The sequence below is a fragment of the Arvicanthis niloticus genome, chromosome 1 (genome assembly GCF_011762505.2).
Source record: "Arvicanthis niloticus isolate mArvNil1 chromosome 1, mArvNil1.pat.X, whole genome shotgun sequence".
Classification (NCBI taxonomy): Eukaryota; Metazoa; Chordata; class Mammalia; order Rodentia; family Muridae; genus Arvicanthis; species Arvicanthis niloticus.
In genome coordinates this window covers 71325195-71353150 of record NC_047658.1, presented here as the reverse complement: position 1 = coordinate 71353150, position 27956 = coordinate 71325195, and the positions used below count along the sequence as shown (strand labels likewise).

Here is a 27956-nt window from a genome sequence, read left to right as displayed (position 1 = left end):
AGGACTCGAGCTGTTTCACCGCTCATCCCGATGAATCAGGGTCAGAGAGAGGTGAGTCAAGCTTGAGCTTCAGCAAAAGAGACCCTTGTACGATTACATCAGAATCAGCTCCTTGGTGGGTTTGGGGTCTAGAGAACAGGCACAACATTTTGGTGTTGGCCGGGAAAGCCTCCACAACTTCCAGGACTACTGACCCAAAGGATCTCTTGATACTGGTAATTTCTGTCTGAGTCTGTTCATGTTTGTGTAGCGCTACAGTAATTCTGTCCGTGTCTGCGCAGCACCCTGGTAACTTTAGTTACAGCCGCACCAGAGTAGCTTTGGTTTCCAGTGTCTGCACAGCACCACAGTCTATATCGTCTGTCAGTATGCAATTCTGTTCCAGGTCTCTGCACACCACTATGGTAACTTTTGTTCCGGAGAGAACAGCTGTAACTTTTGCTCTGGGCAGCACTGAGATAATTTTGGTTCCGGGTGTCAGCGCTTTGGACTGTGTCATTGTTTGTACGTAAACTGAGTGGTGCCAAGTCTGTCAGACTTGAGAATTGGCTTTGAATCTGTACTTGTGGTCAGAGGTAGCTAAAGCTGACGCACTAGGAGGTTGCAACTACACGGGCCTGGAAGAGGTTCCAGACCCCAATCAGAAGTTGGTGTTTCAATCTGGGATTAGATGCTGAGCTCAGAGAGGCGTGAGTGCCATCTTCTGGTTATTTCTCCTTCTCTCCATTCAGAGAGAATTTTTCTTGTGTTTTAGTTACTGTCCTCACTATCAGGACTAACTGTCTACCCGTGAGTTTCTTATTACAGAGTGACTTTGACTCTGACGGATGCTAACATGGGACAAGCGCCTTTAACTCTACTAGAATTGATCCTTAGCCATTTTAAGGGTGCTAAAACTAGGGGACAGAATCTCTCTGTCACCATTAGGAAAGATAAAACTAACTACATTTTTACAAGTCAGAATGGCCCATCTTCAACACCAGCTGGCCCTGGGAGGGATCCTTTGACTTGGGAATGGTCCAAGGGATCAAGAAAGTCATTTTTAAACCCAAACTCAGCCACCCAGACCAACTACCTTATGTGGTGGACTGGGAAGACCTCCTAGAGGACTGGCCTCTTGGCCTAAACTTTCTCTCCCCAGACAAAATACAGAAATGTTTCCCTTAACTAGCAAAAAGCCCAAGAATATGAAGGAAGAGACACCGGACCACCTGTCTCCTTCTGCACCATGCCTCTATTATCTTTCCACCCCCCTTATTCTTCTACCCCTCAGAGGAGACAGCAGCTGCTGCAAGCAGCCTGGCCATAGGCAGGGGAGGTGGAAACTGCTGCAAGAACACCGAGCCTGAGTATGTTGTCTTGCCCTTGCACGCAGCAGAGCCAGTTGATGATCAAGGAAAACAACCTCATCACTACTGACCCTTTACCACTAGTGAGCTGTGTAACTGGAGAACTCAGAACTCCCCTTTTTAGACAACCCTCGAGATTTATTTAATCTCTTGGAGACAGTCCTCTTCACCCACAAGCACACTTGGGATGATTGCCAACAGCTTTTGCAGGTTCTCTTCACCACAGAAGAGAGGGACAGAATCCAGTCAGAGGCCAGGAAACTGGTTCCTGACCCCACAGCGGAACCCACCAATAACCAAGCAGCTATTGATACTGACTTTCCCTTAACTCGCCCAGATTGGGACTTTAACACTGTTGAAGGTTAAGGGGAGACTCTTGGTCTACCACCAGGCTCTGCTGGCAGGTCTCAAGGTGGCCACAATAGCCCACTAATCTGGCCAAAGTATATGACAATAGTCAGAAAGATAATTAGAGCCTCACAGCTTTCTTAGAGCTGGTAGGTCATGGAGGCATTCCAACAATACACCCCCCATGGATCCTGAATCACCAGAAGCAAAAGCCGTGGCAACTCTAGCCTTTATTAACCAGGTAGCACCATATATCAAGAGAACGCTCCAGAGGGCTGAGAGGTTAGGAGAAAAGGGTCTGAAAGACTTAGTGATAGTGGCAGAGAAAGTGTTTAATGGAAGGGAGGGTACTGAGGAGAAGCAGATAAAGGCATATAAACAAATAGAGGAAAGACAGGTGAAGGAGCAGAGGCAACAGACTCCCAACATGGCAAAAATTCTGTTGGCAGCCACGGCCAAACCAGAAGACCATAGAAGATGACTGAAACAGATGGCTTCTGGAAGACGTAAGAACCAATGTGCTTATCATAAAGAAGAGGGCCACTGGTCCAGGGAATGCCCCAAGAAAAAGAAGCCTATTCAAATCCCTACACCCTCTTGAGTGCTGTTCCTCCTGAGCACCCTGAGTGGCATACAGTGCTGGATTTAAAGAATGCCTTCTTCAGCTTGACACCCAAAAGCCAAGACCCCTTTGCCTTTGAATGTCACAATCCAGAGTGCAGGATTTGCGGGCAACTGACTTGAACCCATCTGCCCAAAGGATCTAAAAACTTGCCTACCATCTTTGATGAGACCCACCATGAAGACCTGAGTACAGAACCCAGCACCTTAACCTGACTCTTTTGCAGTATGTGGAGGGCGTCCTGGTGGCAGCAGAGACCAAACAAGAATGCCTGAAGGGAACCCAGGACTCCCCACCAGGTAAGGGAATTCTTGGGGTCCTCTGGATTCTGCAGAATATGGATAGCAGGTTTTGCAGAAATAGCTAAGCCACTATATGAGGCCACCAAAGGGCACCATGAGTGCTTTGTGTGGACAGAGAAACATCAGAAAGCCTTCGATGCCTTAAAGAAGGCCTTAATTTCTGCACCAGCCTTGAGGTTGCCAGATGTGACTAAGCCCATCTCTTCGTGGACAAAAGATCTGGGATAGTAAAAAGGGGTACTGAATCAGACTCTTGGGCCCTGGCATCAACCAGTGGCCTACTTCTCAAAGAAATTAGACCTGGTAGCCAGAGGCTGCCCCCTTGCTTATGCATTACTGCCGTAACTGCCCTCCTGGTCAAGGATGCTGACAAACTGTCTCCACGCTTCATGCTATCGAAAGGGTATTTAAACAGCTCCCTTCAACCCCACCACCACCACCGCCATCAATGGCTCACCAACACCAGTCTCATTACCAGTCTCTTTCCTCTTAACGGCCCCTAGGGTAACCTTTCAGGCCCCAACTTCACTACATCTAGCTACCCTGCTGCCTGACCCAGACCTCAACGAGCCACTACATGACTGCTTGGAAATTCTGGCCCACATGCAGACCAGATCTCAAGACACCCCTTTGATGGATGCAGAGATAACATGGTGCACCTATGGTAGTAGCGTCTTCATTCAAGATGGACATGGACAGAAGTATGCTGCGACAGTGGTGGTCTCAAACACTGAGATCATATGGGCAGAGCCACTCACTGCTGGGACATTGGCCCAGAGAGCTGAATTAATAGCTCTAACCAAGGCATTAGAGTTGGGAAAAGACAAAAGACTTAACAGCTACACAAATAGTCAGTATGCCTTCACTACTGCTCATATCCATGGAACTATTTATAGGGAGAGAGGCCTTCTGATGACAAAAGAAAGACTATCAAAAATAAAGAGGAAATCCTCTCCCTACTAAGGGCCCTATGGGGGCCTAAACAGTTGTCTATCATCCACTGTCCAGGGCATCAAAATAAAAAAGACCCCATCTCAGAGGACAACAACAAAGCAGATGAAACAGCCCAGCAGGTGGCCCTAGAAATTAGGCCCCTTGTGCCCAACTGCCTTAGACCCAGAAGACGCCACACTCTCCGACCAGCCCACATATACTATAGAGGATGTGACCTGAGCCAAGAACCTAACTATGTCTCAGTGTCACAAGGATGGTGGAGGACAGCAGACTGCAAACTAATTGTACCAAAAGAAATGGGTGTGCCCAAGCTCGAACTTGACTAAAAGAGACAGACCCTACTGTAATTGCATCAGAATCCTTGGTGGTCTTTTGGGGCTTGTGAATGGGCACACAGCACCAAAACAAACCAAACCAGAAAAGGGGAAAAAAAAAAAAAAAGTTGCGTAACCTAGGAGTCTACTCCCTTAAGCCTAAGAAAATGCAACATTCCAAGACATACAGTAATGGCCGTGACAGACTCAAATCTTGAGTAGCCATCAGGACAAATATATATTCACTACCTAGAAGGGCAGATAAATACAGAAAAGGACTATAATAATAGACAAGTGTGGTCGAAGAAGTAAGCAAAAGAGGTTACCCAGTCACGCATGATTCTGCACACCTTTGATCCCAGCACTCGGTAGGCAGAGGCAAGTGGATCTCTGAGCTAAAGGCTAGCCTGGTCTACAGAGTTCCAGGACATTCAAGCCTAAAAAGAGAAACCTTGTCTTGAAAAATACAAAAACAACAATATCTTACATTTGTATTCTTGTAGGTGCTTGCAAAAACAGTGTTATCTGATTTGCCTCTCACACCCAAGATGTAAGTAAGGCAGATAAGTTCAGAATTTACATACAAAGTGCATCCCAACATGGTCCCTTCCCATCATTTACCTTCAGCTCTCAACACCCTCAAATATAACAAAACTCGAGCCAACTGCAACCCTTACTAAGGTAAACATAAACCTCTGGGTCCCTACCAATAAAACATGAACAAGGTTAGGTAAATTAAAAAGATGATCCTTATATACCAGCAAAATATCAGAAACACTGGAAGCTAAGAAGATGCCACTGCTGCTAACATTAACAAGCATCTGGCATCTGGCGTGACAGGACCCTCAAGTACAATTCTTTGAATAATTGTACAACCCCCATGATGCCCTGCGATCCTCAGCCATACTCCCACTAACAAACCCCCAAACAGCCCCATCCCCTCGAACACTGCTGGCTCCCACAAACCTGGTCCCCAGTAGGTTCTCCTTTCACCGTTGGTTACGAAGGAGAGCTTTCCCTTGCATCGGCGTGGTCAGCAGCACCCCCTCTAGGCCTAGCCATCCCCTGAGAATACCCAGGCCTCACGCCAGCCAAGGCCCCGTGCCGGTTACCTGGCCGCGCGCTGCTCCGCCGCTCAGCCAAGAGCACGTCGGACCACACCTCACCTCAAGTTGTCTCTCACACTGTGAAGACACAATTAGTTTAAACTATGATCCCGCCCCCTCTCGCCGCCCTCTCATTGGCCCCAGTCGGCTGCTGTTTGCCGGGCACTCTGGTGGACCCGGGAAAAGGAAGTACAAGGGCCACTGTAAAGGGAAAAGGGGGTAATACTACTTCCGGATCCCGGACTTGCCTTGAACTACAAATCCCAGCAAACCACGCGGCTTTGGCGTTCAGTCCTGATGAACTACAAGTTCCGGGCCGCACCACGAGCACGTTCAATTGAGCCGTCTAGGGCGTGGTGACTAAGGTAGTTGCTATGGGGTTACGCTGAGTAACTCTTCAGGTAGTGAGACGCTGAAGCCGGAGGGTAAGCGACTGCGGGTGAGTTGGGCGGGAGAAAGGGAAAACTTCTAGGACACTGGAGCTCTCTGAAAGGGGAGGAACTCTTCAAAAAGAATAAGAACTTTCCCAAACGGGAACCTGAGATTCTCCCCAAACCCTCATTCCCCTTCACAAGTGAAGACAACACTCGAGATCAATTGCGGGACTATGGATATCTTACCTATACGTATTTTGGCGGTATTTAGGAGCGCCTCAGCGCAAGAATGGCGCTTTTCCAGTACGAATGCCTCATGTCCCAGAGGCAGGGGAAATCAGAAACGCCCTCGGGCATGGTATTGGTTTTCCTCGGAAGAACCAAGACTTGCTTGACATGACACATCAGAGTAATTTGCGGTCCTTGATTTCTGGAGATGTAGAAAATGACACGGGGCTTTAAAGTCGCCCCCCCCCAACACCTTTTTTTTTTTAACTCTTCCAAGCAAGAAGACCCTTTTCAGGGAATCACCAGGTTCCTCATATCCACACATGTATGAGTGTTATCTATAAATTAGCCTCTTCTTCCTACACCCCTGCCTGATCAGCTTATGGAAGCTACAATTTAGATCTTCATTTCTTCCACATTTCTCAAAAAAGATTTAGTACATTTAGTAACTTATCAAGTTTTTTTTACCTCTCTTTTTCTATTAAAACAACTCTATGAATCAATGATATTTATCTCCATTTCACAGATCGAAAAACTGAAACCCAGAGATAAGTGACTTGCCCAAGGCCACTATTGACAACGCTAGAAGTAGATTCTAGTTCTTTAAGGTCAAACCATTTCCTTTTAGCTAGACCTGGCTTTATCTATAGCTGGTACTTGTCCCAAGGATTACATTAAATGGCCTGAGGGAAAATGAACCTGTGTGACTATCCTGAGTTCTTTACACTTCAACATGAATCAGTTTCAAATCTATCCTTGAAATTATTAATGAAGAAAGGAAACTAGAGACTGAAAGAATGGGAACCAAACACGTTTAAACAAAGCAAGAAACATCTGACAGACACCTGAGGTCTGAAGCTGCCAAGATTCGCTGGCCCTTGGTACACTTACTGTTTTAAAGTTCTTCTGGGCAGTCTTCTGTTTCCAGCCTCACTATACCCTCCTCTTAGCCACACCCTCATCTGCCACCTGCTTGACATGTCAAATTCAATATCTCTCTATGCACTCCAGTCCTCTCTACCAAGCCTGGATCTCACCCAGTATTCCCACATGTTCGCAAGTCAAACCCCCAAGTATTATCCTTAATAACGCTTCCATTTTGAATGTAGTCCACTTAATACTTAATGTCTTTTTCCTTATTGCAAATTTTATACATGCACATGTTTTGATCAAATCTACCTTTCCTCATTCCCTCACCTCCAAAGGTGGTGCCCTCAGTTCATGTTAGGCCCTTAAATATCTTTAAAAAACAAAACAAAACAGAGATCCACCTGCCTCTGCCTCCCCAAGTACTGGGATTAAAGATGTACACCACCACACCTAACTACATGTTGTCTCCTCTTCCTCTTCCTCTTCCTCCTACTCCTTTTTTTTTTTTTTTTTTTTTTTTTTTTTTTTTTTTTTTTTTTTTTTTGAGACAGGGTTTCATGGGTGTAGCCCTGGCTGTCCTGGAACTCACTCTGTAGACCAGGCTGGCCTCAAACTCACCAATGTGGGTGCTAAGAACTGAACTCAGGTCCTCTGCAAGAGCACTAAGTAGTCTTGGCTGAGCCATATCTCCATCTCCCACTGTTTTATTTTTCTTTTAAAGATATGGTCTTCCTTTGTATCCAGGTTGTAATTTGTGCTCATCCTGCCTCTGACTCAGAATTGTAAATCATTTGTATTCAGTCCTAGCTACCATCCTATACTTCTTGCATCCCCTTCCAGATACTTTGCATACCTTAACTAAAATAATTTTTTAAAATGAAAATCTAGTTTTGTTTACTCTCCTTTCCCAAAATTCAATATATACCCTGTGGCTTCCTGCTGCTTTTGGAATAAGGAAGCACGTCAAGGTGGCCTCTGCCCCCTCTCCCGCATGTATTCTACTGTGCTCTACTGCACTCTCCAGCCTGCACTCTACTGTATTCTACTACATTCTACTGTACTGTGCTCTACTGCACTCTCCAGCCTGTGCTCTACTGCACTCTACTGTACTCCACTGAACTCCACTGCACTCTACTGTATTCTACTGTAGTCTACTGCACTCTACTGCACTCTACTGTATTCTACTGTAGTCTACTGTAGTCTACTGCACTCTACTGCACTCTTCAGCCTGTGCTCTAACCATACATACTCTTTATTCTAGTTTATATCACTTTAAGGTCTTCCAAATTTCTGAGCACACACTAGAACAGTCACCATGGAGACATAGCCTTTGCCCACACCATGTAATGCTTGACTTTTTTTGTGGGGAGTGGGTGGTGAAAGCGAACCCATACATGCTAAGTATTTTCTGACTCTCAGCTACATCCCAAGCCCCTGGAATGCTCATCTTTTCCCCCTGTTGTTCTGTGCTTTTTGCCTATACTTATCCTTCAGGTCTCTCAGTCACTTCAGAAATGACCAGGTCAGACCCCTCAAGTATAGTGCCTCGTGTCCTTCTCTGTCATTTATCAGCTGTAGCCGTTGAGTGGTGAGTATACTATGACATCCAACCATGAGACAAACATGGTTCCTGGCCTGCTGGAGTTTCTGGTCAGGTAGACAGTGAACAGATAATTAGAGTGTTCTCAGTACTACCATGGCAATAAGGATAGTGTATGATGAGAGCCAAGTAGAAAGATTCCAGATCCAGATTTGGGGATGAGGAAACACTTCACAGAAAAGTTCAAACTGGAGCTAGCTCCGAAAGTATGATAACAAAGGTGAAGTTAAAAGAAACTACTACATTCCAAGCAGATCAGTCTGGAAAGGGAAACTTTCAGAAAGGCAGGCCAATGAGAGTGCAGAGACCTGGCTATGAGTTGTTGGATTTGGTTGATTGCTGATTTCTTGAAGATAAGAGATGGGAGTCCACAAACAGGAGTCAAGTTACCCTTGGCTTTTCCTTTAGCTTGTGGGAATGGAATCTTCCAGAAATGTTGACTATGTAGCCAATTTTTTATAGCATTCTTTGATTTTTTTTTTCCCTCCTCCTGCAGCCCAGAGACAGAGCCATCCTTGAGCTAGGCTATCAATCTCTCCTATCAGCTCTCCATCTGACCATTGCTCCAAGCCTCCTGTACCATCATGTCAAAACATGCTTAATAAAGCGCAGAAACTGGCTAGCAATAAAACAGATTCAAATTCTTAGTGATTCTCCAAACTGGAAAATTTTGTCAACATATTGTCAAATGAACAATAAAGTTAAAAATATCATGTATACTATGTGCCACTTAGCAGCTATCTTAAAAGGTAAGAGAAATATAGGGAAATTTGAAAAGACAAAAAAAAATGATTTACAAAGAAATATCCAGGGTTTATTTATAAAGATCTAGTGTCTTTTACATGTATTCTATGAAGTACCAAACTCTTCATAGAAATTAAGACTTTGTTCCTGCATCTGCTTGTACATCTTTTTTTTTTAAATATCATTTATTTAATGTATATGAGTACACTGTAGCTATCTCCAACACACACCAGAAAAGGGCATTGGATCCCATTACAGATGGTTATGAGTCACCATGTGGTTGCTAAGAATTGAACTCAGGACCTCTGGAAGAGCAGTCAGTGCTCTTAACTGCTGAGCCATCTCACCAGCTCTGCTTGTATACACATCTTCATGTTTTACTTGATGTCAGCTATCATATTAACAGCTACAGGTTTTTTGTTTGTTTGTTTGTTTGTTTGTTTGTTTTTCTGAGACAGGGTTTGTCTGTGTAGCCCTGGCTTTCCTGAAACTCCCTCTGTAGATCAGGCTGGCCTCAAACTCAGAAATCCAACTGCCATTGCCTCCTGAGTGCTGGGATTAAAAATGGGTACCCCGCTGCCAGCAACATGTACATTAAAAAAAAATTAAGTTTTGAAAAGAAAACTTCCAGTTCAAAACAAGTGTACCCTTAAACCTATCATTGGTCAGATCAGTGAGTCAGCCTGGTGAGATGAATACCACATGGAGAGCCTTCATTCAGAAGAGCAGCTAGGAAAGCGCCTGACTCAAGGGCAGCAGCAGGGCTGAGGAAGGTGGCATCCAGGCTGCGAGTCTGGTATTCTTCCTGACACACTTAAGCCTAAGCCGTCATTTATCCCTTCTTTTCTTTAATCTCTCCATTTATCCATTAAACCAGTACCCAGAGTTTGTCAAGTTTTCTGTGGAGTATTTATAGAAACACAAGTCTAACTTTCCATCCCTGTCCTCAAGTTTATAGGAAGAAAACAGAAAGTAAATAAATAGTAAAGAAATTAGTATGGAGGACTGAAGGTGTAACTCAATTCTTAGAGTACTTGTCCTGGCATGCACAGGGCTCCCTAACACAAAGTAAAGTACTAACAGTATGGCTACTTCCATGTATTGAGCATCTGCTGTATGCCATACAATGGCTCTTCATGTAGGATTCATCTGCATCTCACAAGTATTTATTATCACAACAGATGATAAAGAAGTTTTGTCCAAAGTGCAACTGAGGAATGGGTCACAGCTGTTGCTGTGTATTGAACCATCCAAAACCGCAGTGGCTTCAAACAATAAGTATGTATTCTTCCTTTGATGACTCTCAGATACCTGGATGGTTCTTATCCTGGCTGAGTTTATTTGTGGGTTAGGTGACCTCCCAGTCTTGACACTGGGAGTTAGCTGACTGGACTAGTCAAAGCCAGCCATTTTCAATGACCTCTCTCACTGGCTGGCATATGTCTCACACCCATTCAGCACTCCACACAGTTCCCATGGCATTGGCAGAGAGCAAGAGAGTAAGCCTTCCTATAAAGCTTCTATTTGCCAGGCTGGAAATATAGCTCAGTGCTAGAGCACTTGCCTAGCACTTAAAGGACTCCTGAATTCAGTTCTCCATGCCCCAAACAAAACAAACCCTGAAATCTTCTGTTTTCTTCATTTTATCAGCATTTCACTGGCTGGTTCAAATGCTGAGCTCAGCATCAGAGTATAAAATTATAGTGCAAAGAGGAAGGGCACAGGAGAGACCAGATAGGAATCATTGATTCTTGTCAGATTTAATACTTAAATTGATAAATTAAAATCATCTGTTTTCTCTGGAAAAGAAAGATTTTTTTTTTTTTTTACAAAGCCAGGTGTGGTGACACATATCTTGGGCAGTAGAAGCAGAGAGGATCAGGAATTCAAGTCATTCTGCACTGGGTGGCTCACGAGAACCTCTAACGTAGCTCCAGGGGATCTGATCCTGCCTTTTGACATCTATGGGTACCTTCATACAGACACATACACATAAATATACATATAGTTTAAAATATATATTAAATACACACACATATATATGATATATATCATAATATATAAATTTTCAAAACTGTATATAAGAAGCCACATGGGGTTGGAGAGATGGCTCAGCAGTTCAAGCACTGAGCACTGTCTGCTCTTCCACAGGAACCAGGGTCAGTTCTCAGTACCCATGTGGTAACTCCAGTTCCACAGCATCTGGCAATCCCCTGGTCTCCATAGGCACCAAACACCAGGCACATTTATGGTGCACATACATATAGGCAAAACACTCATAAAGTAAGTGTAAAACTATGTTTTAAATCTAAAAGGGTACTTTAGGGATTAGAGAGTTGGTTGGTAAAGTACTTGCCCTGCAAGCATAAGGAACTGAGTTCACAAGACACGGTAGTACACACTTATAATCCCAGCACTGGGGAGTCAGAGACCTGGCTAGTCAGCTTAGCCTGCCTGGCAAGTTCTAGGCCATTAAGAAACCATTTCTCAAAAAACGTGGAAGAAGTGGATGGCAACTGAGGAATGACACCCAAGGATCTCCTTGGGTCTCCACATGCATGTACTCATCAGTATGGATACACATACCCACATTTAGAAACACACAATAAAGAGCGCCTAAAATCATAGTACATGGGTTACAGGAGAAGGATCTCCATGAGTTCAAAGAAGCCTGGTCTACATTAGCAAGTCGGGCCAGGCAGGACTATATAGGGACTGTCTTTAAAACAAAACAAAGAACAGAAAGGTATGGTGGTTCTCCTTTAATCCCAACATTTGGGAAGCAAAGCAAAGAAAGGGAAGGCAGAAGTGAAGGTGGTAATACAGGCCCAGGTCCATTAGGGCTCAGTGGTGAAACAGAATATTTACTAAATAGGCAACTGTTAAGTTGGAACTGGCTACAGATAAGTCTGGCACAATCAATAGAAGCCCAGCAGGCCTCTCTGTGTTCCTGACAGGGCTATTATTTGTTCTTTGTTTTCATTCCTTTTGTCCAGGCAAAGGGCAACAGGCACTCAACAAACACAGAATTGAACTGCTATCTTACTGGGAATGAGGTGTGGAATGAAACAGCTAGAGCTGGGAGCCAATTGTTAGCAATTGTTAGAATAGCTCAGTGTCAACTGCCTAAACAGAAATCGGAGTGTTGGGCAGCTTCTCACTCTCCAAGGGTCTCTCATAAGCCAAGTTCCTTGAATGATGGTGAATGAGACACAATGCTAGCTAGACACAAGCAGAATCATTCAACGTCTTAGAGCTCTGTTTGCAGTCTTCTTCAAAAAATTGATTGGAAGTTCATGCTACACAAAATCATTTCTGCACTAAAATTCTAGTCACCAAAGAACAGTAAAAACCTGTTTGGTTCCAGGCAGTGGTGGCACATGTCTTTAATCCCAGCACTTGGGAGGCAGAGGCAGAGGCAGGTGGATTTCTGAGTTCCAGGCCAGCCTGGTCTACAGAGTGAGTTTCAGGACAGCCAGGGCTACACAGAGAAACCCTGTCTTGAAAAACCAAAAAAAAAAAAAAAAAAAAAAAAAAAAAAAACCACAAAAACAAAACTTCTTTGGTATTTTAAAATACATGTTCAGTGGTACAAAACTCAGGCTCCAATCTAGGGCTTAGGCTTAGGCTGAGGATAAGGATTCAATCCCCAAAGGCATCAAACCTACTGTAGGAAAGTTGGATGTCCTGGTTCACTCCCATAATCTCAGCATTTAGGAAGTGGAAACAAGAGGCTTAGAAGTCCAAGGTTAACATTAGCTACACAAGGGGTTTGAGGCCAGCTGAGATACATGGGATCTTGTCTCAGAAAACCAACCAAACAAAAAACAAAACAAAAAATAGGGGCTAGAAAGATGGCTCAGCAGTCAGGAGCACTGGGTGCTCTTTCAGAGGACCCAGGTTCAATTCCCAGCATCAACATGATAGGTCACAACAGTCTATAACTCCAGTCCCTGGGAATCTGACCTCTGGCCTCTATAGGCAGCAGACATAAATGGTGCACAAATATACATACAAGCAAAACAGCCATATACATAACATTTTTTAAAGTAAATACATGTGGGTACTAAATATGGGTTGGACTTCTGCCTGAGCTAGGCTCCTCTAGTTAAAAGGAAGACTGTGAAGGTTGCAGATGTGACTCAATACCAGAGCTTGCCTGCCTAGTATGTGCAATGGGTGTACATTCAATTCCTAACACCACAGGATAAAATATAAAATAATAATAATAATAATAATAATAATAATAATAATAATAATAATAAAGTTATTAAATGCCTATATTTTCCTAAACCAAAAAACCAAATGACATGGGTGAGAAAACACCCCAGTCAGGGCAGTAAGGACCTCCACCATGTTGCCCATGTGTTCCTTCAAGCTTGACTTTGTGTTGTCCAGAGGGTCTTCATCTCTGCTGCTATAAGCTCCAGATTCCCTTTTTATTCCACTTGTTTTTATTTTGAGATACAGTTTTGGTTTTTGTTTTGTTTTGTTTTTCAAGACAGGGTTTCTCTGTATAGCCCTGGCCATCCTGGAACTCACTCTGTAGACCAGGCTGGCCCCGAACTCAGAAATACACCAGCCTCTGCCTCTGGAGTGCTGGAATTAAAGGCATGTGCCACCACTGCCTGGCTGAGATACTGTTTTGTATAGGAGAGTGGTCACTTCAAACTTGCTCTGTAACTGAGCGTGACTTTGAACTCCTGATCTTTATGCTTCCACCAAGTACTCAGATTACAAATGTAAGCCACCACAGCCACTTTGGTTTTTAGAAAGGATCTCACTATGTAGTTCAGGTTGGCCCTGAACTTGAGCTCTTGTCTAGCCTTCCTCCCAAAGTGGGAGGAAGAGCACTATGTCCAATTAAGATCTTCCATTTTGATCATGACTTTTCTAAGTTTCTTCTCCTATTCCTCCTTGGCTTTCTTTTCCCCTGATGGTCTGTCTCCAGTAATAGAGATTTAAACTCTTGCCGGGCGGTGGTGGCGCACGCCTTTAATCCCAGCACTTGGGAGGCAGAGGCAGGTGGATTTCTGAGTTCGAGGCCAGCCTGGTCTACAGAGTGAGTTCCAGGACAGCCAGAACTACACAGAGAAACCCTGTCTCGAAAAAACAAAAAAAAAAGAAAAGAAATTTAAACTCTCAAATAGAGCTCAACATCTCTTCCTTTTTGTTGTTGTTGGGTTTTGTTTGTTTTGTTTTAAGATAAAGTCTTTCTATGAAGTTCTGGAAATCCCTATGTAGACTGGGCTATCCTCAAACTCAGATTTGGCCACTAGTCTCAGGCTTCAAGTCAAGTTCTGTGTCTCTATCAGGTTACCACAGTTTCTTGTAGAGTTGGTATCTAAAAGATTCAGGTATTTCTAATGAACAGTCTATGTCCATGGGGCATAGACTAGTCTCAGGCTTCAAGTCAAGTTCTGTGTCTCTATCAGGTTACCACAGTTTCTTGTAGAGTTGGTATCTAAAAGATTCAGGTATTTCTAATGAACAGTCTATGTCCATGGGGACCATCAAATATGTGACAGAATTCAGATGCTGTGTGACTCAGGCTGACACTTCCCAAAAGGTTGTTGTTGAAGAGTCTCATGTAGCCCATTCTGTGCTCAAACTCACTATAGAGCTAGGATGACCTTGACTCCTGATGGTCCTGTCTCTACTTCCTAAATGCTGAGTTTCAGGTGTGTGCCACTATGCTCAGTAAGACTACATTTTTCTTGGTTTCTCAAGACAGCTATTCTCTGTGTAGCCCTGGATGTCTAGGAATTTTTTTTTTTTTTTTTTGTTAGCCTTGAATTCATGTAGATCTACCTGCCTCTGCAGCTGGCTCAAGATACTCCTGCCCAAACCTAATCAAGTCTGCCCTTCCTTATTGTGATGGTTTGTATATGCTTAGCCCAGGGAGTGGCACTATTTGGAGGTGTGGCCTTGTTGGAGTAGGTGTGACCTTATTGGAATAGCTATGGGTGTGGGCTTTAAGACCCTGTCCTAGCTTCCTAAAAGCCAGTCTTCTAGCAGCCTTCAGGTGAGGGATGTAGAACTTCGGTTTCTCCTGTACTATGCTTGCCTGGATGCTACCATGCTCCTGCCTTGATGATAATAGACTGAACCTCTGAACCTGTAAACCTGACCCAATTAAATGTCCTTTATAAAAGTTGCCTTGGTCATGGTGCCTGTTCATAGCAGTAAAGGCCTAAGACATATATATATTAAGTCCAAACTGAAACCAGGCCCTTTCCTTCCTGAGTTTTTTTTTATTGTTGAGACAGGATTTCATTATATATATATGCGGACTTGACTTTATAGTCCTCCTACCTCAGCTTCCTGTGTTCACCTCCTGTGTTCACCAGCCACCTAACATTCCCAGCTATGTCTTTGCATTCTCAACTATGTCCTTCGTTTTTTGTTGCTTGTTTTTGACATGGTGTCTTGCTGTGTTGCTCAAGCTGGCCTCAAACTCAGTCTTCCAGCCTTAGTGTCCCAAGTGCTAGGACTACAGATGTGCCTACTGGCTTTGGCTTTCAACAAAACTTATTTGATTAGTGCTTGCCAATTTTATTGTCTCTGCATAGAGATTAATTTCTTCTTTTGACTCCTGTGATTAATGAGTATTTTATATCCCAAGGTTTCCCTTTGTGCTTTGGCTGCCAGGAGTGTCACAACTAAGTCCCGAGGTCCTTGGTACATTTACTCTTTTAACCTAGTTTCTGACACTCTCTACTTTGTGTGTGGTGATGGTTTACAGGAAATAGAGAAGTGGCCACACTGGGTAGAGTGAAAAAGAGTTCTAGCCTAGACACACATCTTGTTTGCCTTCTGTTTATATGACTCCCTCCCCCCCCCCCCACACACACACACAACAAAACCCAACAGCCCTTGGTAGTTTTTCAGCTCTCTTCCTCCCAGGTGAGTAGTGGTCCATAGCTCTTCCTAGTTGCCAAGAAAAACCTTTACTTTCCCTTCCATAATGAAAAGGACTGGATAAGACAAGTCACACATTACAAATGACTGATATCTTTATGTTCACCTCTCTGAGGGATGTTTCCATTTTAACAGGGAACAATCCCAAAGGAATGAATCCCTTACGATGGCGTTTCAGGCCTCAGTGACAGGTGAGTGAGAGTAGACTCTGGTTTTCTGTTTATACTTGCTGTTACACCCTAGATGTGACTGGAAGTAGGTTTCTCAAATGAAAAGGGCTGATAGACAAGCTGCACAGAAGAGAAGGTAGCAAATATCTAGTTGTGTCAGAAAGTGAAGGGCTCTCAGACACCAACCAGGTTCAGGGAAGGTCTTCAAGGGTTTGTCAAGCAATACAATACTGTAGGTGATGTCAACAGAGACTAGGCAGCAGGCAGTCTCTATGGTAACTATTATGGAGTTACAAGCAGGTTCTCAGAGTAGGATTCTGAAGACTATGATTGCTGTCCACAACTGACTCGGCTTAACTCTGGGCAAGTCCTTTACCCTTTGGGTCTCAGTTTCTTCATCTGGAAAATAGAAATGGGTACTGTAGCCATGTGTGATTGTACATACCCATAATTCCAACACTTAGGAGGCTGAGGAAGGTAGATCATTCATTTGAGGTTAGCCTTGGCTACATTAGACCCTATGTCAATAAAACAATCTCTTCTAAGACATGGGTGCTCTATCAGATGAGTTCAAAATGTCGTGAAGTTTCTCTAAGAAGTAAGAAGTATACTATACATGAAAGCACCAGTACCTTAAAATGGAAATGCAGATAGGCAAGCCTAGAGACCCAGAGAGTAGAAAGCAGTGTGGAGGGCTTTAGGGCGTCCTGAGTGTATACACTCCATATCTAGAGCATTGCTGCTTCTCTGTCCTCCCAGGCTGAACCCAGACTCCCAGGGCCCATGCTTCCACCTGATGAATGATGGCCTGAACTATGAGCAAACGGGACTATATGAACACTTCGGTGCAGGAGCCTCCTCTAGACTACTCCTTCAAAAGCATCCAAATGATCCAAGGTCAGCCCACGGAGCACCGCACTCAGCAGCATGACGTCAGAGTGCATGGGACCAAGGAAAAATACCCTTAAGTCTTCTTTTTAAAAAGCCTATACAGGCCGGGCGGTGGTGGCACATGCCTTTAATCCCAGCACTTGGGAGGCAGAGGCAGGTGGATTTCTGAGTTCGAGGCCAGCCTGGTCTACAGAGTGAGTTCCAGGACAGCCAGGGCTACACAAAGAAACCCTGTCTCAAAAGACAAAAACAAAAACAAACAAAAAGCCTATACAGGCTGGGCAGTGGTGGCAGGCTTTTAATCCCAGCACTTGGGAGGCAGAGGCAGGAGGGTTTCTGTGAGCTCAAGGTCTACAAAGTGAGCTCTAACACAGCCAAAGCTATATATACACAGAGAAACCCTGTCCTGAAAAACAAAACCTAAACAGATTTTTTCCCCAATTTCTTGTTGTCTTTGAAGGAAGGAGAGGGTGGAGTAAGATTTTGTTGTTTTACTGGGTTAAGGAGTGAATGCAAGGCCTCTGACAAGTAGGACAAATGTTTTACATCTGAGCTTCATCCTCAACCTTGAGATTAAAAAATATGTATTTTAACTTTATGGGTATGGGTGTTTTACCTGCATGTATATCTGCACGCCTTGTGTGCCTGGTGCAGGTAGAGGCCAGAAGTGGGTATTAAACCCCTGAACCTGGAGTTACAGGTGGCTGTGAGCCTCCATGCGGAGGAATCCAGCTGGTCCTCTGAAGAGCAGCCAGTGCTCTTTAACTGCAGCACATCCCTTCCAGAGCCCGTGACATTGTTCTTTAATTCCTTTTAGATTTATGTGTATGAATGTTTTACCTGAATGTATATGCACATGCATCACATGCATGCCTAGTGCCCATGGAAGTCAGAAGAGGGCTTCGGAGTCCTTAGAAATAGAGTTGGGCATAATTGTGAGCCACCATGTGGGTACTGAAATCAAACCCTGGTCTTCTGCAAGAGTAACAAGTGCTCTTCACCACTGAGCCTTCCCTTACCCCCACACACCCCAGTTTTTTAAAGTAGCAAATACAGAAGGAACCAGGGGTCTCTTATGGTAGCTGACTCATCTTCAGGAAAGGCCAGGCTATAGCCAGAAGTTCATGAAGAATACTGAGAAATCACTCAATCAAACACCTTAGTCTTCTGTTTTTATCTTGAAAAGAAGAAACTTCTAAAGGCTAGAGAATTGGCTCAGTGGTTAAGAGCACTGACTGCTCTTCCAGAGATGCTGAGTTCAATTCCCAGCAACCACCTGTTGGCTCACAACCATCTGTAATGGGATCTGATGCCCTCCTCTTCTGGTGTGCTGAAGACAACAGCTACAGTGTACTCATATACATTAAATAAATAATATTTTTTAAAAAAGAAAAGAAACCACTAAGAAAACCACAGCCTTTTGCTATGTTCTATCATGTTGGCAGAACCCTGTCTCTTGTCTAGGAACACAGGCCTGTTGTGCTCTTTGATAAAACCTGAGAGATCTTTTCAGCACTTCCTTATCACCCACAAAGGCAGAAAAGCAAATATAATGACCACAAGCCTTGGGCTGGAGAAATGGCTTGGAGGTTAAGAGCACTTTTTGCACCTACAGAGTACGTGATTTCAATTCCTAGTATCGACATAGTGGCTCACAACCACCCCTAACTCCAGTTCTAGGGGATCTCACACCCTCTTCTGACTTCTGCAGACACCAGGCATGCACATGGTATGTATACACACAGGCAAAATACTCGTACAAATAAAAACAAAAACCTGAAGTCTTATTTTGTCATCGTAGATCTGATAAGCGAGGAGCCAAGGACAGGTCTACGGCCGGTGAGGCACTCAAAGTCAGGAAAGTCACTGACCCAGTCCCTGTGGCTCAACAACAATGTCCTCAATGATCTGAAAGACTTCAACCAGGTGGTTTCACAGCTTCTGCAGCATCCAGAGAATCTGGCCTGGATTGATCTCTCCTTCAATGACCTGACTTCCATTGATCCTGTGAGTTCCTAGCCCTGGATGGACATCAACGGGTAGCTTGAAGCCACTGTGTACAGCTCACAGCCTTTCTACTCCTTTATCAAGGAAGCAGAGGCAGTGTGGTTGTAGTTCAAAGGGCAAAGTTGTAGAGACATAGATGTAGGCACAGATCTTGAGTTTCCCGTTTTCTCACTGTCAGCAAAGTATAACTTTTGTTTTTTTGGAGACAGGGTCTCATTATGTATCTCTGGCTGGCCTGGAATTCACTATATAGACCAGGCTGGTCTTAACTTATAGAGATCTACCTGCCTCTTGCCTCCCAAGTCTCCCAAGCTACAGTTTCTTAAAACTTTGGCCTTCCTATGAATGGGGATACGGTGCCATAATCATAATGGTTTTATAAGGATTAAATGAAAATATAAGCCTATCAGTGGCTGAAGCAAGACTATAGCAGTCATCATTAGGCACTTAACTGTGTCTTGTGCTGGGCTCTACTGAGAAAGTCATCAGTAATCTAAGTTTTAAAACAGTTTGGCCAAGTATGTTGGTGCTTACTCCTAATTTAAAGGTGGAGGTAGGAAGATGAGCTTAAGGCCATTCTCAGCTACACAGTGAGCTTGAGACTAGCCTGGACTATATGAAAAAGGAGAAGGGAAAGAAGTTAGGAAAGGAAGCAAAGAAAATTCTAGAGAGCTGGACAGTGGTGGCGCACACCTTTAATCCCAGCACTTGGGAGGCAGAGGCAAGCGGATTTCTGAGTTCGAGGCCAGCCTGGTCTACAGAGTGAGTTCCAGGACAGCCAGAACTACACAGAGAAACCCTGTCTCGAAAAACAACAAAACACAAAAACAAAACGAAAATTCTAGAGAAAGGAAAGATCTTTGCTTAAGATTCCTATTGGCAGAGAAATGTTTGGGGCATGATTTGGAAACTGTTACCATGATATAAAATGATATGAATTCAAGTAGGATCTTCAAACTTATGTGCCAAGCTGATACGCTCTTGTAGATGGAATCTTAGGTCATTTCAGTTGGAAAGGCCTTAAGTGACTCAAATAAGACTCAAGAAGGAGAGCTGTCACCCAACCAGTCAAATGTATAACCATGTAGATGCCAGGTCTACTTTAGGTTTTTTTTTTCCCCCCTAAAAAGCACTTAAAAGGTTAATTTACTTGTGTGTTTGTGTGGGGGAGGAAGAGGAAGAGGGCTCAGCAGTTAAGATCATTTGTTGCTCTTGGTGAGGACCAAGGTTCAGGTCCCAGCACATTCATGGTGGTTCACAACCATCCATTATAACTCCAGTTCCTGAGGACCTGATGCCCTCCTGTGACTCACAAGCACCAACCTCTTATGCTGGGCACAGACATACATGGAGGCAAACACTGATACACATAAAGTAAGGGCTATAGAGATGGCTAAGCAGTTAAGAGCATTTGCTGCCTTTCCAATTCCCATCACCTACATGATGGCTCACAATTATCTCTAACTCCAGTTTCCTGGTGGGGGGTGTCCAATGGCTTCTGCAAGCACTAGACATACATGTGGTATACATACAAGTAGGCAAAATAATCATACATATAAAAATGTTTTCTTTTTTGTTTTGTTTGTTTGGTTTTTTGAGACAGGGTTTCTCTTTGTAGCCCTGGCTGTCCTGGAACTCCCTTTGTAGACCAGGCTGGCCTCAAACTCATGAATCCGCCTGTCCCATGTGGCACCATGCCCTACTAAAAAAACAGTAATTTTTTAAAAGTATCAAAAGCATATTAGAGTCATATAGAATGGCTATGAGGGATGGAGAGGGAGGCCAAGTTATTCTCCAAACTTTTCTTTCTCTCATCTTATCTCTGCCAGATAGTCCATCCTGAGCAGAGATCGTTTTTGTCCAGCCTGACTTTTGATTTCTATCCTAACAGGTCCTAACAACATTCTTCAACCTAAGTGTCCTCTACCTTCATGGCAACAGCATCCATCGCCTAGGGGAGGTGAATAAGCTAGCAGTCCTCCCTCGTCTCCGGAGCCTGACCCTCCATGGGAACCCCATAGAGGAAGAGAAAGGGTACAGGTAAGTACCTGTATCTAGGGTCCAGATGAGTTTCCCTAAGAAACAAGGGGAGAGGAGACAAATTCAAGACCATTCTTCTGCCACATGTGGACTACACAGGATGTACCACACCTCTAAGCATGCCCCTTGCTCTCAGAATGAACCTAGTCCTCCCAAAACATAGTCAAGCTCCCCTCCATTCCTTGCTGTCGGAAGAGATAGCAGCAACTGGAGGGGGGAAGCTCTGTCGTAGGGGCTGCCCCCAGCCCAAGTCTTCCCCACAGGCAGTACGTGCTGTGCAACCTGCCCCGTGTCACCACGTTTGACTTCAGTGGAGTCACCAAGGCCGACCGCAGCACAGCTGAAGTCTGGAAACGCATGAACATCAAACCTAAGAAGGTCCGGGTCAAGCAAGATGTACTCTGAGATTCGCAGGACCCCAGCACACCTAATGCCCTGAGGATGATCAGCTTGGTTTGACAATAAATGATTTGAGCTGTTGAACAGATTATAAGTCACCTGTACCTTGTTAAGATGCTCTTCACATCCAGCAACTACTAGTAAAACGTCCCAGTGAAGGAAAAGCCTGCTTGCTGGTGTAGGAACCAGGAGCCAGGTCCTGCCATGCAGGAGACCCCTGTCTTCTCTGCCATGCAGGAGACCTCTGTCCTCTCTGGGCCCCTGTACTCTTTAGGATTCATGCAATATCATGGGAACAGAGTAGATAAGCAATTTCTAAAATCTTTTTTTTTTTTTTTTCCCAAAAGATTCTAACTCTGTGGCCCAAGCTGGCTTGAACTTGTAGCAATCCTGTTGCTTCAGCTTCTTGAGTGCTGGTATTTCAGGAATAAGCCACCATGCCTCACAGAAATCTTCATAAAGTGCCAAGGTGTGTGGCGCTGCCTTCAGCCTCCAGAGTAGGAACAGCAGTCAGCTGTGGTCTATTTCTAACAAAGCAGTGTAGCTTTACTCTCAGGCTGCGATTCTGGTCAACATTTCATTTCCTAGCTGGGCAGTGGTTACACACAACTCTCAGGAGAAAGAGGCAAGTTCTCTGTGAGTTCGAGGCCAGCCTGGTCTAAGCAGAGTTCAAGGACAACCAGGGCTCCATAGTGAGACCCCTGTCTCAACAGGAGGAAAATAATCATTTCTTGAAAAGAAGACCAGCAGAGTAGGGTCTCTTCCCACCCCACCCCCAGGGGTAATGTGGAAGCCTTCTGAGGCAGGGTCCCCAACAGTCACAGCTGCCTCATATTCACATCTGTACAGCTCTGACAGTGTTACCATCCATGGAGAAGGAAAATGAATAAATACTTATCCTACCGGGGTTATCCCACACTATATCATCTAAGACCTGGAAACCCTGAACTTTTATCTCCTGATTCCTCTTTAATGCTGCTGGAGACATTCCTCGGCATTTCACTGCTTGCAGACTTGAACACCAAATCTGGGCAGGGCTGAGCGGGTTGAACCAGCAACACAAATGAATATACTTTCTTTATCGAGGGGTGACAAACAAAAACAAAAGGAACAAACATGTAAAAACCCAGGGTGCTAGAAATACAAACTCAAATCAGACTCAAGCTCCTCTAGACCCTGGTCATAATCCCCAGTGAGGTGCCATGAGCACCAAATCAGGGACCGGGACAGGAGTGAATCGGAGGCCAAGAGAAAGGGTGGGAAGGGGGTCCCCTAGGTCTCCCGGTGTTCACCCCTACAGTGGTATCTCCATTTTCCCAATGACTTTGAAGATCTGCCAGGCCCTGTCCTCTTGGCCCCAACCTCACCCTAACCAGAGCATGAAGGCTGATGGCAATCGGTTCGCCCTTCCCTTGCTTAGTCCTCACTTGCTCCAGCTTCTAGCCTTATTCTTTTCCTCCACGTTCTTCTCCGCGATTAGTAGCAGGTTAGGTACTGTAGAAAGCCACAGTGAGGCTGGGGCCAGAAGAGGTGGGGTGGAGACGGGATGAAGACGAGGGAAGAGCTGTTCAAGGATCCCTCTCTTCATGGGATCCCAAACTGTACAACCAGCTCTTCTTTTGCATCCACTCGGATCTGAGAAAGTGCACTGTAGGCATAAGCAGCTATCCTGGAGACCTGAGAGAGGCCAGGGAGGGAGAGAACAGACATGAGAGGGAGACTTACAGTGTGAGACGGGGTGGCAGTAAGGGAAAGGAGGAGTGGTGGACTGAAAGCCAAAAGGAGCTGGGTTTGCTAGTGCTTGCCTATAGTTCTGCCACTCGGGGCTAAATCAGGAGGGCCACAATACAACCTGGGCTGTAACACTGAGTCCATCTCTCAAAAAACAAAGGTTAGATTAGGAGTGGAGCCTACTGGTAGAGCACTTGCCTTGCATGCACAAAGCCCCAAGTTTTACCTCTGAAAGGAAGTGAGAGAGGACAAAAGCAAGGGCAGATGCTGGGAGAGTAAACGGTGTGGGGAGGGACTAAGAAAGCTGTGGAAGCCAAAACCAAGGTGGGAGTGAGCTGGGCATACCAATACCAGGCTCTCTCTGCCCTGGGAAGCCATGTGGGAAGGGACTAGGGGACCAGCCGGGAGTGCTTACCTGCTGCAAGTCAGAGAAGGGGACAGGCTCGCTGGCCAGCACTTGGTGGGGCTGGCTGGTGAGAGATGGCAGCGGTGGCAGCTTCTTCCAATGGGTCAGACTGCTGCTAAGCACAGCCAAGCGGGTACTGGCCAAGAGGGGAGGAGACAGGAAAGGACAATTAGGCCAAAGCTTGCCCTGCCTTGCCCAGGCAAGCCTCACTTCCTCAGGCTAGGAGATCATGGTGACAGAGTACAGTTCATCACAAATTCACTCTGGCTGTACTCCTTTCACCTGATCACCTTTCATCAAACACATTGGGCAAACAGGGCCGACTTGAATGCCTGAGGCACTTAAGTGATCTGTAGCCAGTTGTCTGGGCTGCACCCAGATGAAGAGCCTGGACTGGAGACCAAACTCCAAAGCTGGAAATGAATGTCTAGGAAGCTGGCCCCATGCTGACCTGTACTGCCTTGCCCGGTCCATGTACTCATGCTGCTCCATGCCCTGGGAGTCCGCGGCAGACACATCAATGATGTTGCTTTGAAGAGAAGAGAGAGAAGACATGACAGGTGCTTCAGAGGGGCACGGACGAGAATCTGGGCTAGGTGCCAATTCCAAGGCCATGTGACACTAGTACTCCCCACCTGCCCACTGTAACAGGGCAGGACCCAGAGACATGGCTCCCTAATGACCTTGTCCCATCCTCTATGTTCCAAACTTGGCTGCCTCTGCCCAAGCCTGGTCCTGTGACACTCACCTAGCTGTCTTGGCAAGGATGGAGGAAAGCAGGGCCTGCTCATCTGTGCGAGCTGAAGGTACGCTATGGTAGTTGGGCTCGGCTCCATTGAGGGCTTTGGTAGGGGTGCTGCTGGGGTCCAGCAACAGCTTCCTCTCCTCCCGATCCTAGGAGGGGCCAGTAGAGAAAAGTCAGCCCCGGGACCTTAAGTCTAATCTTCCTTTCATTTCAAAGGTTCTCTCCTCAGGCCAGCTCTGACCTTTAAATACTAAAACTACTTCTATGAAAACGAATCAGTGTCCAGGTGGCTGCAAAGTCAGAAGACATTCACTCTCTGACCAGCCCAAAGGTGGTGGTCTAGGATGAACACAGACAACCTAAAAACCATTCAGAGATGAGCAACGCACTGACCAACAGTCCCGGAGCCTCAGTAACTGCTCAACACTTTCTGGACAAAGGCTACTGGAACTGACTGAAAGTCAGACAAGGTGGGAAAATACCGAAGTAAGGTTCTAGAGGAGAAATCAATGCAAGTCAGAAGCCCAAGAACGGCCTTCCTGGTTCCCCAAGTAAAGTACTTCCCAGTAAAGATGTTGTGTCTACCCACAACATTGTAAGGCCCTAGCAAGGCCAGATAAGTCCCCAGACTGCAAGAAAGCAGGCCCATTGTACCTTGCCTTTCCTCACTTTATCTCAGTGCAGAAACTCCAAGCCCACAGCCGAGACACAGCCACCAATGTCCTCTCTTCTTTCTCTCCAGGATCATTGTAAAGCCATCACAAGAACAATACAATACACGCATGCACACAAGGCACAGTCTTCCCATGTTCCCCAGGCTGCGTGGGTACTATATAACCCAGCTGGCCTGGAGCCTGCCAGTGTCGTGCCTCTACCTCCTGGTATACGCTGACCTGAGGAACAGTGGAGCTGTTCCTCCCAACCAAACTATACTTTCCCCAACAGTCTCCTCAGTCTTCGGCAACTCTGCTTATTAACCTCCACAGACAACCACAAACACCAGAACCAATTTAGAATTAAACCAAAACCAAATCTCCTATCGTTGTATTTTCCTTGTCCTGGTCAGACCCTGGTTCTAATCTACTGCCTTAAGTCCATCAGTGGAGATCCCTGCTGGCTGTGTCAGGTGCAGTCTAGATAAGCAGACTTGCTTCATGTCTATTCAGGCCCTAGAAGGCTCAGAACATGGCAACTTCTGAAGGAGTGTAGTGTGTAGATGGAGAGGAATGCTGGCTAGTGCTGACCCATCAACTTCCAGTGGCCACTGGCCAGTCTCAGTCGCCCTCCAGGGCTGTCTCAGTTACAGGAGCCAGCTCCCTTGCTCACAACTCTCCCTACAGAGGGCTACTTCCTCCTGCCTTGCCTGCCCCACCCCAGATAGGCTCAGCCTTTCCACCTCGCTCTTCCTCCTCAGAACTGTATCACCCCAATGTCCTCAAGCCATTTGACCCAGTTCACCATGACAAAGGGAAACATCTATGGTCTTCCGCCCCATTACCTCTAGGTTCCTGGACAATCTTTCTCCTTCCTCAGTATCAACAGGCTAGACAGGTAAAATGTTTGCCAAAGGTGGAAAGGGTCTCTAAGGGAAAGCTGGTCACAAGGAGAACCTCGTGGCTTGCTGCCAGTCAGAATAGGGCCGTGTCATCCCCACATCCACCAAAAAATAAAGTTAATGACATCGCCTGACACCCATAGAATGAGTGATACATGGGGTAAGTTTGTCACATCAAAGTTTGCTTCCTAAGCCAATACAACCCGAGTCAAGATTTTGTTACTTTAGCAGACCCACAGTGCTTGCCCACACTACCTCAGAACCTGTCCCAGTATAGAAAGCATGCATCTTGTTCTTAGAGCACTGTGGCTAAAGTACTCCTAACATTAGCTAAATTGCTCTGAACTTTTCCCTTACCTTTAAACATATTATAGGTAACTTGCAGGAGTCATATGAAGTAATCGTAGAAGGCCTCTGAAGACCCTATTGCTTGTGCATTTTCTTCTTTCTGAGACACAGACTCACTATGTATACCAAAACTGGCCCTGAGCTCACTGTGTCGCCAGACAGGCCACAAACTTGAAGCAGTTCTATTTCAGCCTCTAAGTGCTGGACTCTAAGTCTAAGGCAACAGGGTAGTTTTCTCATCCTACAGGAGCGGCAGTGAAAAGGGGGCTGGAGGTACGGCCCGTGGCACAGTGCATGCTGCCCGTGGTACAGTGCCTGCCAACAAGCATAAAACTGGGCATAGTGACTCACACCTGTGATCCCAGCACTCAGGTAGAAGCAGAACCAGAAATTCAAGGTCATCCTCAACTATATAGTGGTCAGTCTGTGCTTCATGAGACCTTTTTCAAAACAAACAAACAAACAAACAAACAAACCCCAGAAACGAGAACCTGTCAAGGGGAAGGTGAAATTCTGGGAGACAGGCAAGTCCAGCTCTCCCTCCACAGCTCTGCCATTAGGCAGGAATATTTGCCATCTCCTTTTCTGCTGTTTTGTGGTGGGTTCTTATTTTTGCTGTTCTAGCCTATTGCACCGACAAGATGAAGTGGAAGTTATTGCCACCAGGGCATGTCAAACTCAGGTCAAGTAAGGACTGAGGCTCAGGAAGCAGTGGCTCAGGAAGCACTCACCCTGACTGAACTGCAGGGCTCACTGGGGAAAGAACAACTTCCTAAGTACAGTGATACCACTTAGTTCTCTGACTGGATCCTCCACTAGACTGGGTGACACCGTTCTTCGTGGCACAGTGCCTACTGTGTGTAGAAAGCAAGACTCAGGCTTTGAGGCAGCTATAAAAGGAATGGCCAGTGGGCTGACACCCAGTCTTACAAAAGTCTTCTCAAAAGCGTCCAGGCAGGGAAGAGATTGTAGTATAAAAGGGCTGAGATGCACCAAGGGGAAGATGGAAATTAAAAAAAAAATAAAAAGACACTGAAGTCTCTCCAAGCCAATGCTTTCTCGAAAAGAGTAGGATCTATAAGATCTACAGTCACATTCTTCAGAGAGGCGCTCTCTAGCTAGAGGAACCAGGCAGGGGATGGCAAACCAATCTCACAACTCCAATGAAATCCCTATCCCCTCTTTTCTCTCTGTCGGTCAAAGCAAACTCTATTGCTCCCCAACGTCCCGATGTCTTCACTCTATTAATTCTTCACTGGCCAACTCAAATGACACTAACTTGGTGTCAACTTCTGACACCAAGCCAACAGTGGCATTACATCTTCTATACCAGTAACACAACACACATAAAATCCTGATTTATCTCGGGTGACTGTGCGCCTCAAGATACCTAGCTCTACAATGGGTCCACTAATACAAGCTGCAGTGCTCACAGGAATCTGTGAGAGCGAATGTTTCCCAAAAACCCAGTCTGAGGACTGAGGTGAGATATGAGGGTAACTGGAAAGTGGAAGGGGAGGGGCCGAGTTAGGCGGCGGCGGCCGCCGTCACCCTAGGCTGAAGTAAGACTAGGATCTTTAAGAGGGTAGGAGTCCGGCTTGCCGTCCTCTCTGTAATCTGTCCCCTCCAGGCCTCCGTACTCAGTGAGCCTGCAGTCCGGCTCCCCGCCACTGCGGGCTTTATTCTGGGCCCCAAGTCCCGCGGTCGTAGCCCACAGTCCCAAACCCCGTCTGCCGCTGCCGCACCTGGTCCGAGTCCTCGTTTTCGCTGCTATAGCAGCACCCCATGGCGGGGTCGGGCCGGGCGCTCAGGCGGCGCCGAGGAGGGACGGCGTCCGTCAGGAGCCCTTCCGGTCACATGACCCGCGGCTGCCTCCCGCTCCCCACCCCCTCGCCTAGCCTGTCCTAAAGCCGCTCGGGCGCCACAGCCAAA

At 45.7% G+C, this 27956-nt stretch overlaps 3 protein-coding genes across 8 annotated transcripts in view; 1 reads left to right on the top strand and 2 right to left on the bottom strand.

Annotated features, from left to right (window-relative positions):
- Numa1 (nuclear mitotic apparatus protein 1) overlaps positions 1 to 5144 on the bottom strand; it is an 86817-nt gene extending 81673 nt beyond the window's left edge. The window contains exon 1 of one of the 2 annotated variants that reach the window (XM_034489980.2): positions 5002 to 5144. The gene's annotated coding sequence lies outside the window, so the exon portion shown is untranslated. Of the gene's footprint in view, positions 1 to 4855; positions 4933 to 5001 lie in introns of those variants that run through there. The other variant, XM_076939047.1, reaches the window with a different exon arrangement.
- Positions 5145 to 5251: 107 nt separating this feature from the next.
- Positions 5252 to 21327, top strand: Lrrc51 (leucine rich repeat containing 51). Of its 5 annotated transcripts, XM_076939192.1 has the most exons (7): positions 5284 to 5420; positions 7962 to 8055; positions 15868 to 15923; positions 16662 to 16799; positions 18595 to 18800; positions 20692 to 20840; positions 21104 to 21327. In XM_076939192.1, the coding sequence occupies exons 4-7, from the start codon at positions 16718 to 16720 to the stop codon at positions 21243 to 21245; spliced, it is 579 nt and encodes a 192-aa protein (XP_076795307.1). In that variant the 5' UTR covers positions 5284 to 5420; positions 7962 to 8055; positions 15868 to 15923; positions 16662 to 16717; the 3' UTR covers positions 21246 to 21327. The 5 variants fall into 5 exon arrangements, with proteins under 5 accessions (XP_034353002.1, XP_076795307.1, XP_034353012.1 ...); XM_034497111.2 differs by lacking the exon at positions 7962 to 8055 and having other exon boundaries at positions 5252 to 5420; XM_034497121.2 differs by lacking the exon at positions 7962 to 8055 and having other exon boundaries at positions 5305 to 5434.
- Positions 21328 to 22303: 976 nt separating this feature from the next.
- Lamtor1 (late endosomal/lysosomal adaptor, MAPK and MTOR activator 1) lies at positions 22304 to 27942 on the bottom strand. Its single transcript, XM_034497134.2, has 5 exons — positions 27770 to 27942; positions 24125 to 24270; positions 23828 to 23905; positions 23386 to 23512; positions 22304 to 22916 (listed from the first exon to the last, which is right to left on the bottom strand). Exons 1-5 carry the CDS (start codon positions 27809 to 27811, stop codon positions 22824 to 22826), a joined length of 486 nt encoding a protein of 161 aa, XP_034353025.1. The 5' UTR covers positions 27812 to 27942; the 3' UTR covers positions 22304 to 22823.
- Positions 27943 to 27956: the final 14 nt, after the last annotated feature.

What these genes read in the sequence shown, in the direction of transcription:
- Lrrc51 (XM_034497111.2), top strand. Translation starts at nt 16,718, where the DNA reads ATGAGCAAACGGGACTATATGAACACTTCGGTGCAGGAGCCTCCTCTA. An exon ending in AAGCATCCAAATGATCCAAG is followed by an intron (nt 16,800 to 18,594) that starts GTCAGCCCACGG and finishes TTGTCATCGTAG; the next exon opens with ATCTGATAAGCGAGGAGCCA. An exon ending in GAGGAAGAGAAAGGGTACAG is followed by an intron (nt 20,841 to 21,103) that starts GTAAGTACCTGT and finishes TCTTCCCCACAG; the next exon opens with GCAGTACGTGCTGTGCAACC.
- Lamtor1 (XM_034497134.2), bottom strand. Translation starts at nt 27,811, where the DNA reads ATGGGGTGCTGCTATAGCAGCGAAAACGAGGACTCGGACCAG. An exon ending in AAAACGAGGACTCGGACCAG is followed by an intron (nt 24,271 to 27,769) that starts GTGCGGCAGCGG and finishes GGCCCCTCCTAG; the next exon opens with GATCGGGAGGAGAGGAAGCT. An exon ending in ATCCTTGCCAAGACAGCTAG is followed by an intron (nt 23,906 to 24,124) that starts GTGAGTGTCACA and finishes TTCTCTTCAAAG; the next exon opens with CAACATCATTGATGTGTCTG.